We start from the raw sequence: 17027 nt of genomic DNA, 5'->3' as shown, positions 1-17027 counted from the left end.
CTGTCTTTTTATTATCAGTCTTTTATTATTTTCTTTGGGCCTCTAGTAAATAGGATGTGCCAGAATCAGTCAGCTGATGTAGACAGCATACAATATACATGTATATTACATGTATAGGGCCAAAATAAGACATAAAATATTTGTCCCTTGCAGGAAAATTATCACCCATTTCATAAATTTACGACCGCCAAACAATTAACGTACAATTATAGTCATTCAAGGAAAGGCTTATATATCATATGCATGTTGTCCGCTGCCCAATCCATTGTTGTACATGTACAATTATACACTAGAGTCATCTTGACATCGGGCAACTGTTCCTGCACTGGGACAAACAAAATGACTGTTCCCTCGTTCCCTTTCGAGTTCTACAATTAAATAAAAACATATGTTCCATATTCAGAGTCTGGACAAAGAACGCAACACACACTGTGACCGAGGATGTATCACGTTTAAAAAAAAAAATTATTTCATGTATATAATCATATAAAATGGAAAGGAACAACGTGTAACTTGAATTGTCAATGCGGAGACCAATTATATTTTAGCATGATCACGATATAACCATAATTTTTTTTATATTAAATTAATGATATACTTAGTGACTCCATGCAATACTATTACAAATAGCAGTCTGTGTGGTCTAAGTTAATTTACCACCATCGGAAGGAAATCAGATTTCATTACACTTTAAAAGATGTCCGCGTGATCTGTTGTAAAAAGAATATATTTCTTAGAAAAATTTACTTTTACTTTTAGACTTTAATTGAGTACAGGGTGGATCTGTTTTTGCCAACAACAAAATAAATAATAATAATAAAAAAAAAAAAAAATGTATCACATCCACAAAGAAAATAAAACTGTTACGAACTATATAAGCTATTGTAAACCATCAATACAAAAACACGACTTTTGAGGAAATTTATGTAAAATTTATCATAAATCAGCTAATGAAATTAATAGTGTGGAATAAGTAAGACAAAGATTAATTAAATAGATACATTGCAAAGGGTCAGAACAGCACCACATATTCACACATTTCCTGTCAAACTGACACAGGCCACAGGTAATGCAGGTGTTTTGTCCGAGGTGACGTCCGTTGTGGCTACCCTCCAGCAGATGATCTTTTGAATAGGAAGGTAGTAAAGTGAAAAATCGTCATCGAGTTATAGTTAACTTTAGTTTAGTTTATTGAAACCTTGAGAGACATCTCATTGGTATAATACAATTATATGACAATCAAATAGCAATAACTTTAAAGACCTTCGCAAATTGTGGAGACATGAACAGTGCCCATTCAACATCTATCCAAGTGAATTAGGAGACTTAGTTTTCGGTGCCAATCATCCTCTAAACCTTCTAAGAATGGAAAATATTCTTGTATCGTCGTGTTTGGTCATATGTTTATCATAATCTCCCCTTGGCATTCTTCCTTTTCTAATGTGAACTTTTTTCATTGAAAGCATCATTCGGATGGTCTTCGGGTTCAGGCACATATACTTTTTCTTGAAGTACACTCAATAGAAGCCGCCAGTAAATGGTTTTACAGTGGTAGCGAACTATAAATTGTTGACAGCTTTAATTACTTTGGTCTTACTTTAAATTTTAATGGTAAATTTACAAAATCCCCATGTATCATCGCTGAACAAGGTATATGATGACATGTTAATTTGCAATCATAAGACCTGCAATTGACAGTGTCAAGTTTAAGCGATTATTATTGTCGTAAGGATTTAGTGATGTATGGTTTAACCACTATGTTGATAAGTTTTGTTTGTGGAATGTCTGAAACAGAATTCAACTTACTTCATTCAGTCACGTGATAAATTTTGAATAAACACCTTATTGATAATGTTAGCATTCAGTTTTATCTGACAAAATCTATTCCGGAAAATTATATTAGTCTTTTAACAAAATTTATATTGTCCGCTCACCAGCTTAGAATAGAACAACGTAGATATAATGGCACAGCAAGACAAGATTGATTGTGTGAATTTTGTAATATATTTTATCTTAATATGTCCATTGTACAAACGCATCAATTATGCTTGTAAAAAAGTATTATTGGTAGGGCTGTGCGGTGCACTGAAAATTTCGGTGCACTGCGATTCATAACATTCGATTCGATGCACCGATTACAAATTCCGGATTTCGGTTCGGTTCGGTTTAGATTTTACTTACACTAAAACAACAAATATGGCGTCCGAGTGATGTTGAAAACGTGGTTTTTTATGCAACAGAGACTTAAATCACTACTGTGTTGAGAGTTAGAATTTTCACCAATCAGATACCAACAGAATATGGTCTGTAAGATTATTGCAGTTTATCTTTACATGACATATAGCATTTTCTGTCAGTGGTGGAGTGAAATCAACATCGTAGGTAATGACACATATGAGAGAAGTATAAATCAATAAAGGAGAGATTTTCAAAGACTCTCAATTGATAAAATTGTTGAATGTTTGCATACCAATGAAAACAATATCATATACATTTTAGATTCACTATAAATCTGTGCAAACCAAAACTTATGCAGCACATTAATATAACAAAATTTGATAGACTGTCAGTGTTTTCTTTTTTCTATCAAAGTTATAAAATATCATTATGAATAGATATGATGCTTACAAATGACGACATATAGTTATATAACCTGAATAAAATGAAATCAAATATGCTACTCATTAAAATTGTTAATTTTTGTGGTGTCATTAGATAAATTGGACCTAACATGAACCGAATCGAAAATAACCGAACCGTGCTGTTCTGAATCGAAACCGAACCGAATCGAGGTAACCCTGAATCGTCCCAGCCCTACATGCTTCTATATTTAAACTGGTACAACTGATGTCAATTAGAAAAGAAAAAAAAAAAGAAAAAAAAGAAACAAATCTGTAATGGGAGTAAATTTTTAAAAAGGAATTCACTCTTACGATCTAGCCAAACTATCATCTAATATATGTTATTTAGACTTACTTATAACTCTCTTCATGTATGTCCATCCTCTTATATTCACTCCACTTTTTATATTGTTTACAGCTTTTTTGTTTACATTTTATAATCTAATATTCATTATGCTGCTTAAAGCCAATATACAATTACAATTACACAATTCTACACACTTTGGAAGCACAACTTTTGGTGTAAATACCAGATTCCGTAAAGGCCATACTTATAGGTTATAGACTTTGTATGGGAAAATATGACGACCGAGTTTATTGGCGCGTAGACGGACCGAGCTTGAGAGGTCCGTTCGCGACAAAAAACGAGGTCGTCATATTTCCCATACAAAGTCTATAACCTTTTTATTATATACTTTCAATTTCATTTAGAAACTAACAATAATTTTATTTTTAACAATAACTTTATCGGTTTAACTGAGTAAAAGATGAAAAACACGAAAAATTTGAAAATTAACGGCGTAGAAAATTGATTGTGACGTAATGTTTCCGGGCATATATCGTGTGATATATGCCTGCAAACTTTTAAAGAAAAAAGAAGAGATGAAATTGAAAGTATGTAATAAATGTAGGTATTGACGTCGGATGCAACCTTCAAAATTTTCCTCTACCCAATCACAGAGGTGGATCCAGGATATCATAAAGGATTGTCGCGTTGAAGGCCTACAATGTTTCCCCCTTGATATTGAAATAAGAAATAGAACCTTTAATGACGTTTCAAAAATGCAGGGGCGAATCCAGGAATTTTTGAAAGGGGGGGGGGGGGGTCTACCAAGAATTTTTTAAAAAGGGGGAGGGGGTCCACCTTTAAAAATGCATTATTTTTACCTTTTCTAAGCAAAATTTTCTAACGAAAGAGAGAGAGGAGGGGGGGGGGGGGGAGTCCAACCCCTGGACCCCCCTCTGGATCTGCCACTAAAACGATCATGATAAAATACTACGGGATGCAAATGATGAGGGGGGGGGGGCAACTTACTGGGTTCGGATTTAGGACTGCATAATATAATAAAACTTGCGTAAAATCTCTGGGATCAAAATTGGAAAACTGGGGTCCACTATCCTACATAATGAAACAAGGGCGGACCCTGGTCCCCCCCCTTTTTTTTTTGCTTGGAGATAATCATACAAAAAGAATTGCAAGATCCGTCACCCAATGCCTTCTAATAGGTCTTGTATTCCATTTTTTTGCGTGATCCAAGAACTTATGGTGGTCACCCTCTAGACTAAGAATTCTATAGAGAATGATACTAAAATTGTTCCACCGAACAAGTCCCGTGGGGGTCCGGGTTAGAATTGGTCCTCAATAGTCTTTGCTTGTCGTAAAATGCGACTAAATGGGACGGTCCTTCGGATGAGACCGCAAAAACCGAAGTTCTGTGTCACAGCAGGTGTAGCACGATAAAGATCCCTCCCTGCTCAAAGGCCATAAGCGCCAAACATAGGCCTAAATTTTGCAGCCCTTCACCGGCAATGGTGACGTCTCCATATGAGTGAAATATATTCGAGAGGGACGTTAAACAATAATCAATCAATCAATCCATCGAACAATATTGAATTAAAAAAACCCACCAAAAACAACAACAACAAAAAACCAAACTTCTGGTGGCATTGAAGACGGATCCAAGAATGGTTGCTAGGGAAGTCCACCGTGAAGATGGTTCACATTAACTTGTAAAGCAAAATATAAACACTCTGTATCACCTCACTCCATTCTGTACATTATTGATGAAAGAACACACCCACAGATTTAATACCCAACCGTTGTATGTGTTCTAAACCATTGAAGTATAAGGACAATCATGTTTCACTATGAGTTCATAACACATTGATATGTATATGTATTTTATTACTGGCAGTTTCTTCACAAAACAATGAATTTTTGTACACAATCATAATTCGATAATTATAAACCAAAAATAACTCATGGAAGAAAATAGTGCACGACACGGAAAAAAATTTTTTCCTTAAATTCGCTCGATCAGAGCTCATGATTTTACATGTAAGAACACCTAATGTACTATAATGTATGACTGAGAGCAGGTGAATGCGCCAACGGTATGAGTAATGTGCATATTATACATCTACGTCCAAAATTCAAGAAACAATTTTTTTTCCACAATAAAAAACCGCTCTTCCATTTCGATAGAATCGCGGCCCCCTCACACCTCCGTCAGAGGTCACGGTGCAGTCAGGCTGAGCCAACAACCACACTCGGCCTTCACGGAAATCGACATTTTCGCTCCAGTTTCTGTCGACTGTGTATCACACTGAATCAGCAGCAGTATAGAATGCATTCTGCAGACATTTTACCAAAATAAAAAAAAGGGGGGGGCTGACATAAACTAAAACACAAAGAAACTTCAGAGTTGTAGTACTAGAAATTTACACTTACATCGAAATAATTGTACACACACACTTATTTCACAATCCTATGATAAGATTCTTCAAGCTGTTGACCAATGCAGTATTATTCAGTAAACAGTTAAAAGGCCCAGTTTCACGATAGATGTTGCAACGATGAGCAATGAGCAACGATGCAATATGCACCATAGGTCAAAATTTTTGGCACTACACCTAGACCTAGAGTTGGTGAAAATTCCTGGAATTTAGTGGGACGCAAAAACAACATACTGTAAACAAAAGGCCCGCCTAATCGATCACCTAAGTGTTAGTTACATAAAAGTATCACCAGCCCCACAGGGGCTTGCTCCCGGTAAAACATTGTAAACAATACTATACCATTATAATGTTAAAATACATATTTGTAGTATTGTTTACATTTTTTAACGGTAGCGAGCCCCTGTGCAAGCCCCAAGAGCTATGAAATTAATAATAACTTTCCTCTTCTGCATATCTAAACTACATTCTAATATTAAATAAACAAATCCCCCCCCCCCCCCCGAAAATGCCCATACTGATAAACAACCTTTTATACTGTGCAATATGCTATATTACACTATATTCTCTATCTTGGGCCTGTCCTAGAGTCAGAACTCTGGGGTTGCGAAATTCACAATTTTGGTACACCCGTTTCTGCTTTGAATAATAAGTTACATGTTTGGTACAGCGCTACCTGCTCTATTCTTAACGAGGGGCTCACGGGCCTTAACGGTCACCTGAGTATTATAGCCTATTCATAGCTCATACAGGGAGTCTCATATGATCTTTAAACTTATGCATATAATTCTTATTTAATTACAGAAGAGGGGAAAATGGAAGTTTGACGCATATAAATCATTTTGACATTCCCCACCCCTCAAGTTCAACCCCCCCCCCCCCTGAAAGCCTCAACCTCTGACCCATGGACTGTGTATTTTACAATTTTAAGAAGAGAGCTTTACAGACACCATAACCAGTGATTGATAACCATGCATTTAGTTTATCTCCAATGACTATGAAAGTAGAGAAGAAGAAAAATAATTTTTTCAATTACATTTTCATGATGTGTCCATATTGGCCCTGTCCAAGGGCCTGGACCACTGACCCAGGAACCATGCATTTTACAATTTCAGTAGAGACCTTCATGGACACCATAATCATGCAATTAGTTTTTCTCAATTATATATATGGGAGCAAAGAGGATTTTCTAAGATTTAATACATGTAATGTTCACTATATGGTCATATTGGCCCCGCCCTAGAGTCTGAACCCCTGACCCAGGGACCATGAATTTCACAATCTTAGAAGAGGGCTTCATATATGTTTTAAGTTTATTTTTAGAAACGGCTAATGAATCCAGCGGGAGGCAGTTCTACAGGGTTGATGAGGACACATCGAAAAATTGTAACTTTGGCCTTGCAGTTTTAAGGAAGAAGATAAAAATTTAATGTAAAATTGTTAACGGACGACACGTAGACCAACGACAATAAGCCACCTGAGAGACTCAGATGGCCTAAAAATATCAATTTAGTATATTTATTTAAACAATATTTTATACATAAATAAGTGTATGGGATAGGAAAGCAAAGCCTATTTTAGCCCTCTCCCTATTTAGTTTCAATTTAGTATATCAATAGCATAAAGAAGATGTTATTCGAATGTTTTACACATGAACTAAATACCAAGTTAGTCAGCCCTGGAGTCAGAACCTCTATCCTGTGGATCATGACTTTATATGATTATGCATTTTAGTTTTTCTTACAGATGTGCAGAAGATTTTTGAAAATTGGTCAATTTTTAGCAGTTTTTGTCCGACCCCTAAGGTCCTAAAATTTACAATTTATGTCCCCCTTGTCCCAAAGATACTTCATACCACTTTTTGAAAAGAATTGGGATTTTAGTTATCAAGAAGTTAAAAATGTTCTATTGTTAATGCACGTTGCACGACGGACTGCAGATATACATGTAATATATCAAGTGATCAAATAAAAGAAATATTTGGTGACTTAAAGTAGGACTAGGACTTCATTTCATTCATAAAACGATGTCAGCGCTTTATTTTCCGCGCTAAATATAGTGAACACTGAGTAAAAGATCTAGAAAAACTGTATTAGGTCGCCTGCGTCACTAATATTTATTTTGCTGAAGGAATGCTGTATAAAGAAATCACGGAGATGATCTCAGTGTGAATAGTATGATTATAATCCTACACAGGATAAGCCCATTAACACTATGCCGGACTATTCATGAATGCGACTGTACATAGACGTCAAAGTGATTTTTCATATATGCGTCAATTGATAAAATGATAAATCGCAGGTTTTCACTTATTATATTTGAATACAGTGAATTAATTGGTTAAGTACTGCTTAAGATAAAACAGAAGTTTGAGGAAAAAGAAAGTGACAGACGGACGGACCAGAATAACAACACAATACCCGAACGTTCTGTAGAAATTGCGGGTGTAATAAGGTTCAAAGAAAGGTAACTCTTGTGTTCAGAAGCCTGGAAGATTTCAGTCAGTAATCAATGTTTTTATTTCTTCTTTCTGATGCCATCGATTCCAACTCCGACAGATTTTATATGTACATGGTTTACCTGTGTACCCTGCATTCGCCATTAAGAACACACTATACTATTAGCTGTAACATCTCTATATACATGTATATACTTCTTGGCCAAAAGGTTTTCAAAGAAAATATCCCCTCTATGCCTCATACATTTCTTTCCATTTGTTGAAATAAAAAGCGCTGATCTCAGAAATATTCACAATATGATTATCTAATTACTCGGAATAAAACTCTACAATCGATATCATGGATATGGAAATTTCAACACGTACTTTAATTCAAAAGTGAGTACAAGAGTATTTCATTTTTTATATGTTTGAATCATAATTTCTACATCATGATTTGTGAATAAATGTTTTCTGACTGTAATATTTCATTGTTTACACTAATACAGGAATTTAAAAAAAAAATGAAGATTGCAACTTTTTGATATATCTAAACTCAGTGGTGATTATTTCATCAAAATTAAGAAGAAATTGGCCTAAAGGGAAGATTCAGAGAGGAAAAATGAAAGATTTTTGCATGAAATAATTGAAAAATAGGCCTATAGGGATTTTCCCCCTGGAAACAAAGTTTTGTTCGTACCTTCATGCACATGTAGAAATATATGTTTGACAATGTGTTAAAGTATCTTGAGAAATCGTCCTGTTTCCTGGAAATTAGGGCATTATTTTATCAGTTCTAAGCTACGCTAGGTCTATTGGGGTTCGGCCAGTTGACTGTTGCAAACATTTTCATGACTTTTTACAGAGGGTTTGAAATTGGGCTAGAACATTGGAATGAAGTAAGTTTGGATCTTGACTTTCATATCTGTCAATAAAAGAGTTCTCAAAATATTGAGCGGACAACACTTAGCTCCATCGTCATGTGATGTCAGGAACGGGTTTCGCAAAATCTTTTATTTCATTAAAATTTGTGCATAATAGAAATATACCTTTTAGAGGAATTTTATTCCCTGGTTATAATAAAAAATCTGGTAAACACTTTGATACTGAAAAGGTTTATATTTTCTATAAATAATCTATTACCTCTAGCCTAGTGCGAAAATTATGTCAAGGGCAATAACTCCTATGCAGGTATTTCTAATGATTTCCTTGATATCAACAATTAATTTGCCTTTTGAAACTTAACCAGTTTTTATGTATTTTCATCACGCTGTTAAAGTGTTTACTGAAAATGTGCGATTTTCTGATGTTGATATAAACTTTTGTTTTTGTATGTCTGACATCTTTATAGGGTTGGCAACATACGGCCTATAGGCTATATATTTCATTTGGTTATTGATCAAATTAACCTCAAACAGAAATAGATGTATTAATTTTGATAAGTCACATGAGGGTAGAGTAACCTTAATCAAACATTTCACCAGAGATCAAATGCACTGTACAGATTAGAAACACATAACTACAATACATGTAAACTGTATAGATTTCAGAATACTAGTCCGATGTCTTGTTACAATAATAAAATGCATTGCCACAATATCTTACATTCTGCTAGGCCACCAATGCACAAAAGTTAGTTACGTTTAACTGACAGTTAATTTCAAGTTAACGCTATATCAATGTTAAAGTTAATGGCAAGTTAACTGTTCGTTAAGTTTACTAGCCTTTGTACAACTGAACCATCGCCATTTTGATCACTTTCAATATTTCCTCGACATCCAACAAAACCTATTTCAATCCGAGCCATGTATGCTGACCCCCATCACTCACTAAAATGCTATGAACACCCTTTCTTTGATTAAAATTTACCATTGCTTGGCATCTGCATACAATATTTAAAAAATGTTACCTTTTTTGAAATGACTCGATCACTGTCCAATGCCCACAATTTAAAAAACTAGCATCCAAAACAGTGACGCTATCACTTTCAATATGACGTATTACATTTGGATTCTATTCAAAAAAGGTAAAGGCCCAATGATTAGGCTAATGATGACAGCTTATTGATAGCGAAAGTTTTCAAATCTTCCTTGAAAACAATAAATATGTAGATATATAGGCCTATAGCGAAATTTTTTAAAAGAAGATATGCATAGGCGTAGCTTGGGTTCGAATATTACCGAGGCAGGGGGTCTGGGGGGCGCAGCCCCCCAGAAGCTATCGACATTTTAACAACGTAAAAGGTGTTTTTTTTTTTTTTACCGAGGCAGCTGCCTCGGTTGCCTCAATGGAAGCTACGCCACTGATATGTATGTTGTGGGTCACGACAAAATATTTGAAATTGTGTTTATCGACAGGGCAGATATCTTTTTTAAAGCAACCAAATTAAATATTCAGATTTCATTTCTGTTAAATATTCATTCAATATATGTGCATGTAATATTAGGCCTACATATTATCAGAAATAATATTTTCATATCTTAACTTACAATGTATGTACCGAACCACAAACGGAGAGAGGGGGTGTTGTTTCCTGTCTTCAGGCACATGTGCTTCTCCCCCTATTAAATCCGCTACTGTTGTATATATTTCAAAGTAGTGATGATAAAATAAGTTTGTTTAGCCTAATACCTATGGTGAGTTGCCAAAAATATTACAGCATTTGATTTTTTCAAAATATACTTTTATATATCTTGTTTTTAAATTATTTTCTGGATAAATTATAACGAAATGTGAACAATAGAGCTCTGGATTTCGTTGTGTGTGTGTGTGTGTGTGTGTGTGTGTGTGTGTGTGTGTGTGTGTGTGTAAGGAAGTTAACTCCTCAGCCCTCAGCTTTTGAGCACGGTTGAGGCCTTATATCGCTATACTCTTAACGTACATGTTTAAAAAAAAAAATGATCAGTTCATGCAGACAGAGACGTCTTTTAAAGCTTCCTAGACCTTGTCTTCACCACATACAACGTACATCTTGTACGATGCAAATATTGCACTTCTTTTTTCGACAGCGATACAAAGTAAACTATTCCAAATTGACAACCAGCAACACAATCTTTGTGAATGAAATCTTTTACTATTTTGATGAATATCATTATAAATAATTTCATTAAACCTTATCAATACATCAACAGTGGTTAGTAACGTTCTTGGATTAGTCAGACTACTCTAGTAGCACTATTAGTTCCCGACTTTTGTAGACGAGTTCCATCCGGGTATTTCCAGGGCCAACTCGCGCGTGTCTGGTCACGGGCATTGTCTATTTTTGTTCGGACCAGAAAATCGGAGAGGCAGTTATCTCAGTGGCAGGATTAACTTTTTAACAAGAAAAGTTCCTGGAATTTTCATACTATATCCATGACATCCATTTTCTCCAGTGGGGGCCGTTTTGGTCCAAAATATCCCAGAGTTTTCATTCTATCTGGAAAAGTATGAAATATTTAAGAATTCTAAAAAATATCAGATTAAAGAGGAAAACTTAGGAAAACTTAAAAAACAAAATATATTATGACTAAGATAAAAATTTACAAACACTGTAATTTTCTTATTTTTCATTTCTTGTAGACTTTCTTGATTAATATATAAAGTACACCCATGGTTTATAAAACTTGAATACATACACTGTACTTATGACCTTATGATCGATATTTGATTATCAGACAGAATTATTTTTTTCAGCATAGTCGTAAGATATTTTGTGAATACGAGCCCTGGATCATTTATTTCAAGGTGATTAATTTTCTTGACTTACTCAGTTTATAAATGTCCAGGTAGCTTCCGCCTTTTCCACGGTCACGGTTTATTCTACAGTCCGAGTCATCGCTACTTTCGTCAGTCATCATCCTCTGTTTAAAAACGACATAAATTCATGTCATATCACGACTACCATACAAACGTCATTTTCAAATATCTATCAAATGAATTGGTTTTCTCATTCACTTACTTTGCACTCGATGAGAGAATTGGTAAACATGGAAGTTCCAGTTGAGTTGTACAATTCCATGTTGTCGAGGTCCTCTTGATCTGTTGTTGATGACGTCATATTAACGCTTTCTGGTGCTTTTTTCTCAGTCGCGTGGAGACCGACCTGATTAGGATCAGCGGGTTTGTAGGTGAACGCCTCTATGGGGATCACTTGCTGGGACTGTTTGTAGACTTGTGCTCGATTTTGTTTTTCTTTTCTCTTTTTATGGGCGTTTCTCCTGAAGATGCATAAGATAGTTGTTATTGCGACTGCAGCCACCACCGTGATTGCCACTAAAGAAGTTGTAACCATTGCGTTTCGTGGCACCATGTCCGATTCATCCTGTGTGTTTACATATTTCAGAATGACTTTTAACTTGGTGTCCGCGCTTTTCGTGTGATATCCTTTGTCACGGACTTGAATGTGCAGCAAGTAGCTCTCATCTTCTTGTGTTTCTGTTTCTTTCTTTATGATTAGAGTACCGAATGTTTTATCCATGGCAAAGACCCCTCTTTCATTTCCCGATGTTATAGTGAATTCAAGGTCACTGTTAGGTCCCGATTCGTCTGCATCGCTTGCTTGAATGACAGCCACTGTAGACCCGATCGTTTTCTCAGAAAACACGATAACCGTTTCATTTTCTTTGGCAGGATAGTTGATAATCGGTGCGTTATCATTGTCATCAGCGATGTAAACTGTGACTTCTGCTGTTGAAACAAATGAAGGAGATCCCGAATCATACGCTTTAACATTGAAAATGTACCTATCCTTATCCTCCCTATCCAGAGTTTCGCTTGTTTTTATTGTGCCGTCTTGGAAAACGATAAAAGGAATCGTATTTTTGTATCCATCTGTGACAGAAAACAACAAGTTACCGTTGATGCCAATGTCTTTGTCTGTTGCGCTGAGTTGTCCAATCTTCAAACCAGCTGGCATGTTTTCTAAGACAAAAAACTGGAACCTTGGAACCTTGAAGGACGGCACGTTGTCATTAGTGTCAAGGATTGAAACGAACACTGTTGTTGTACCAGTAAGTGGAGGCAATCCGGAATCCACCCCAACCACTGTCAGTTCATACTCACTGACCACTTCACGGTCCAATCTCGTTCTTGCCTTTAAAATTCCTGACTCGAAATCTATTGTAAATGCTTGATGTTCATGTTCACCTTGAATAAAATATTTTACTCGAGCGTTTTGGCCCACGTCTTTATCGGAAGCAGATACTGTTACTACATGTTTTCCAGGTTCATTGTTTTCAACGATTGATGTGAAGTAAGATTTCTTGCTGAATATTGGCGCATTGTCGTTAATGTCTTGAACCAGTACTGCGATGCTGACCGTAGATGAAAGCGGGGGAGTCCCGGCATCGGTGCACAATACCGTTATATCATGACGTTCTGTAGTCTCTCTGTCCAGCGATATCCGGGAAACAATTATATGTCCGGAAGAGGGGACATCTTGAAGTTCAAACTCTGTACCTGAGACGGAACAGGAAACATTTCCATTTAGACCCATATCTCTGTCTATGACGCTCATGAAAGCTACAACACTACCCGATTCCGAGGACTCTGGCACCAGTGCAGTGAGATTATTGTTCGTTTGCGCACCTCCATGGGACAAGATATTCACGTCAATCACCGGAGCGTTGTTCACGACATCTAACACTGATACAGTGAGGTTTACGACAGAAGCAAGCGGCGGATGTCCTTGGTCTTCACCTACAACTTCTAGTTGAAAAGTCTCTCCGCTTACTCTACTTAGATCCCCGTCCACTAGAACATCACCGGTATATTCATCAATCATGAAAAACAATCTAAAGAATGGCATTTCTCCTAAAATTTTGTAGGACACGCGTCCATTGTCCCTGAGATCGGCATCAGACGCTCGTATAGTCAGTACAGTTGTTCCTATTGTGGCATTTTCCAGAACTGTAACGTTGTAGCTAGATCGTTGGAACTGTGGACTGTTATCATTGATGTCTGTGACTGTGACGTCGATAAGAATATCGCTGGAATCCGATGTTTGTTCTCCGTCCGAAGCCGTGATTCGTACGTTGTATGAGTCTTTAGTTTCACGATCCAAGGATTCAAGTAGAATAAGAGAAGCCACTCGTGAACCTTCTTTGTTCTTGGTTACATGAAGACCGAACACATCTATAGCATGTAAATTGTAAGTCACATTGCAGAATTTTTCTGTGGAGTCCCTGTCTGTTGCTGTAACGGTTGTGATAACAGTTCCCACGAGGGTAGACTCGGGAACATCGATACTGATGCTGTTCGTAGGAAATCTTGGAACATGGTCGTTAATGTCATCAATTAGAATTTCCACATCCACAATTTCGAAATGACTCGCTTTTGCTGAATACAGCGCCACCTTGAGGTTGATGAAGCATTTTTCCCGCTTTCCGCATGTAGACTCCCGATCAATAAGTTCCGTTGTGTAGAGATTTCCGCTTTCCTTGTTTAGTTTAACTAGGTTTGCATGTTCCCCGGACCCGATCATACTGTACACAAGGTCCGCTTGAACCTCTTCTGGTAAGGACTGCATGATTCCATTTCCGGCGTGTCCAATAAAGGTGTTTATATCGGACTCCTCGGTAACATGAAGTGTGGTTTTAGTCCCTTGCACTACATACACACAGGAGATCAGGAAAACAATACTCAACATCTTCACCGTGAATTCTGCAATAAATGTAGAATAAAAAACTTACAACCTTTCTAATCAGACAGATGTCAAGGAAAGGCCTATCTTGTAAGATTTCCTTTCCCTTTAGTTATTTACCTAATTGATAAAATCTGATCAACGTTTAAAACACAAAGAGTATTTTTTGTCTTTCTCGTGAGAATCGCTTTGACACCCTCAGTGCAGAACAACCACTGTAGTGATCAAATACATTACACACTACACGCGTAAATTTATTTAATTACTTAACAAAACCCTTAGGCTTAAATCACTTGAACTTTTTTAATTGTGATGGGTGTAGGGAGTTGTCAACAATTATGTAAACGAACGCGTGAAAATCCGATGTTTATTTGTACTCGGGCGTTACGCCATAGCTTTGTTTTTGATAAAGTTCTACACTTATTGTGGGGCAGGTGTCGGAAGTAACAGCGAGAATAGAAAACGTCTTGTCCACCTTTGTAACTTCCGACAAAAGTCGGAATAGTATAGCGTATTTCATAAATTACTAATTTGTGATCAGGAATAGACATGCATCAACATCAAAATAATAGATAACAATATTTCAAAACAGTACGTTGGATTATGATAAATTGATAGATTTATTATGAATTAAATTGTTTTACTTCACATATCCAAAGTAATTTGAGATAAAAAGAAGAAAAAATGCATCGAGTTTGTTTCTAATATTTTGATTTACAAGTTACAATAATAAAAAAGATAAACTATTCAAGTTTATTTATACGTAACACACAACTATATACATTTATGTAATGTGAAGTTTGATATCAAGAAATCGAGAGTATCTTACCCATTATTTTACGTGAATATCCATGAATTCCGAAATAGATAATGAATAAATCAGTTTGATCTACCCTTTAATATAACCTATCTCACACTGGCGGCTTTAGTCACAATAAAAACATTACACAAAGTTATCTAAAATGATAAAATTCCCCCTACCAATAAACTCTCACCGACACTTTGTAAAATATTTTTATATGTTTTTTTATATTCTATATTATGTCCACGAGCCATTATATGTTTCAAATCAAACAAATAGAATTTTACGGCCATAATGTTACGAAATTTAATGGCTATTAGTGACTAAAAATGTTTGGAGGTGTTTTAGGACAAGTCGTTCCATAAATAAATGGATGACAGTACTACATTTTTATGACTTTAACTCAGTTACACTTCAAAGTATCTCACCTTCAATATAGATCATCCGAATGACTAATGTACTGGTATGCACCTGTCAAAATGGTTAGTAATTCCAAAAACGAAAATATACTGTATTCTGTCCGTGAATGATTGATTCTAAACTTTCTCAGCTGAAAATATCTTTATATACCTACCCGCAAATTGACCAATTAGTTGGCTTGTCAGTATAGAAAATTAAGAAACTGAATTTTTAATATTTAATACTCTTTAATGGTCATCAAAATTCGCGAAGTTCTACACGTGGGAGGCGTCAAGTGGGAGCCCGCGATGCCTGCAAGGTTTAATCACACGTGTTCGCCTTTTGAAGCAATATTTTGGTGTTCAGTGCAGCAATTTTCCCAGGATTAAGGACGCCTTACCTGAGGGGACTGCACATCTTTGATTTATGGTCTGGAAAATCCGTATAATCCCCATCTAATATTGTTCTCTTGAATTTGATGAACTAGAGGGCTTGCCCAGCATCTTGAAATTGGATGTTGACCAGTTTATGGCCAGCAAGGATTAACTTAGATTTACTTCTCCTTTTACGTGCTGTTGGTTTTCAATAGCTAAAGCAGAGCCATCTTCATAAATTAATGATATATATTTATATACTTTTTAAATCTAATCACGAGGAACAGTTTTATTGTGTTTTTAAAAAAGTGCTTAAGGTATACATGCAGAGTTTTTAATCGATATATCCAATAAATCATGAATGTATTTTGTATTGCTCAGGAGTTATTAGGTAATATATGTATTATATCATCTAATATTAGTACTTATGATTATCTAATTTTATTCACATCAAAGATATCAACAAATAATAGTCTTCTAAAGGCAGATTTTTTCAAGATTAAAACGATCGCAAGGCTCTTGTTATTAAAATCATATAGGCCTATACAAATATTTTTAAAAAAAATCTCGATCTTGGAAGAACTTATACTTGCGATTGGCAAATACGAATTCTTACAAGGCATCTAAAAAAAAAATCCATTTACCAAACTAAGTACAAGTAATTCAATGTCTGGCTATACTGTGGGAATGATATTTCCCTGTATTTTCCATGCTACCCTAGTATTACAATTGCATCTTGTTTACATATGTAAAATGATAAATTGAATTGCTTCGCATTATTATTAGTTACTACACATGATATAGAAATCGAGGCTGAACTTCCATTATAAAATCATTTGATACATATACTCGTTCTCAAAGGCGACACAGATGACGGTGACCGATGTTGGCTATTTTTTCTGTCAACATCGCAACAACGAACATACGCTAACTAACGAGCGACCATATATCTGTAGGAGTTCTGTATATCTGTAGGAGTTCTGTATATCTGTAGGAGTTCTGTTACATGTACACGGGGATAATAAAGCTGCGATCC

The 17027-nt window shown here is 35.8% G+C and overlaps 1 protein-coding gene across 1 annotated transcript; it reads right to left on the bottom strand.

The window, feature by feature from the left end:
* Positions 1 to 10882: 10882 nt before the first annotated feature.
* On the bottom strand, positions 10883 to 14422 carry LOC125681049 (protocadherin-9-like). Its single transcript, XM_048920947.2, has 3 exons — positions 11735 to 14422; positions 11543 to 11636; positions 10883 to 11212 (listed from the first exon to the last, which is right to left on the bottom strand). Exons 1-3 carry the CDS (start codon positions 14420 to 14422, stop codon positions 11136 to 11138), a joined length of 2859 nt encoding a protein of 952 aa, XP_048776904.2. The 3' UTR covers positions 10883 to 11135.
* Between the last annotated feature and the right edge of the window lie 2605 nt (positions 14423 to 17027).

The sequence above is a fragment of the Ostrea edulis genome, chromosome 2, assembly GCF_947568905.1.
Source record: "Ostrea edulis chromosome 2, xbOstEdul1.1, whole genome shotgun sequence".
Classification (NCBI taxonomy): Eukaryota; Metazoa; Mollusca; class Bivalvia; order Ostreida; family Ostreidae; genus Ostrea; species Ostrea edulis.
The sequence above is the reverse complement of the archived record's forward strand: the minus strand, read 5'-3'. Positions and strand labels throughout refer to the sequence as shown.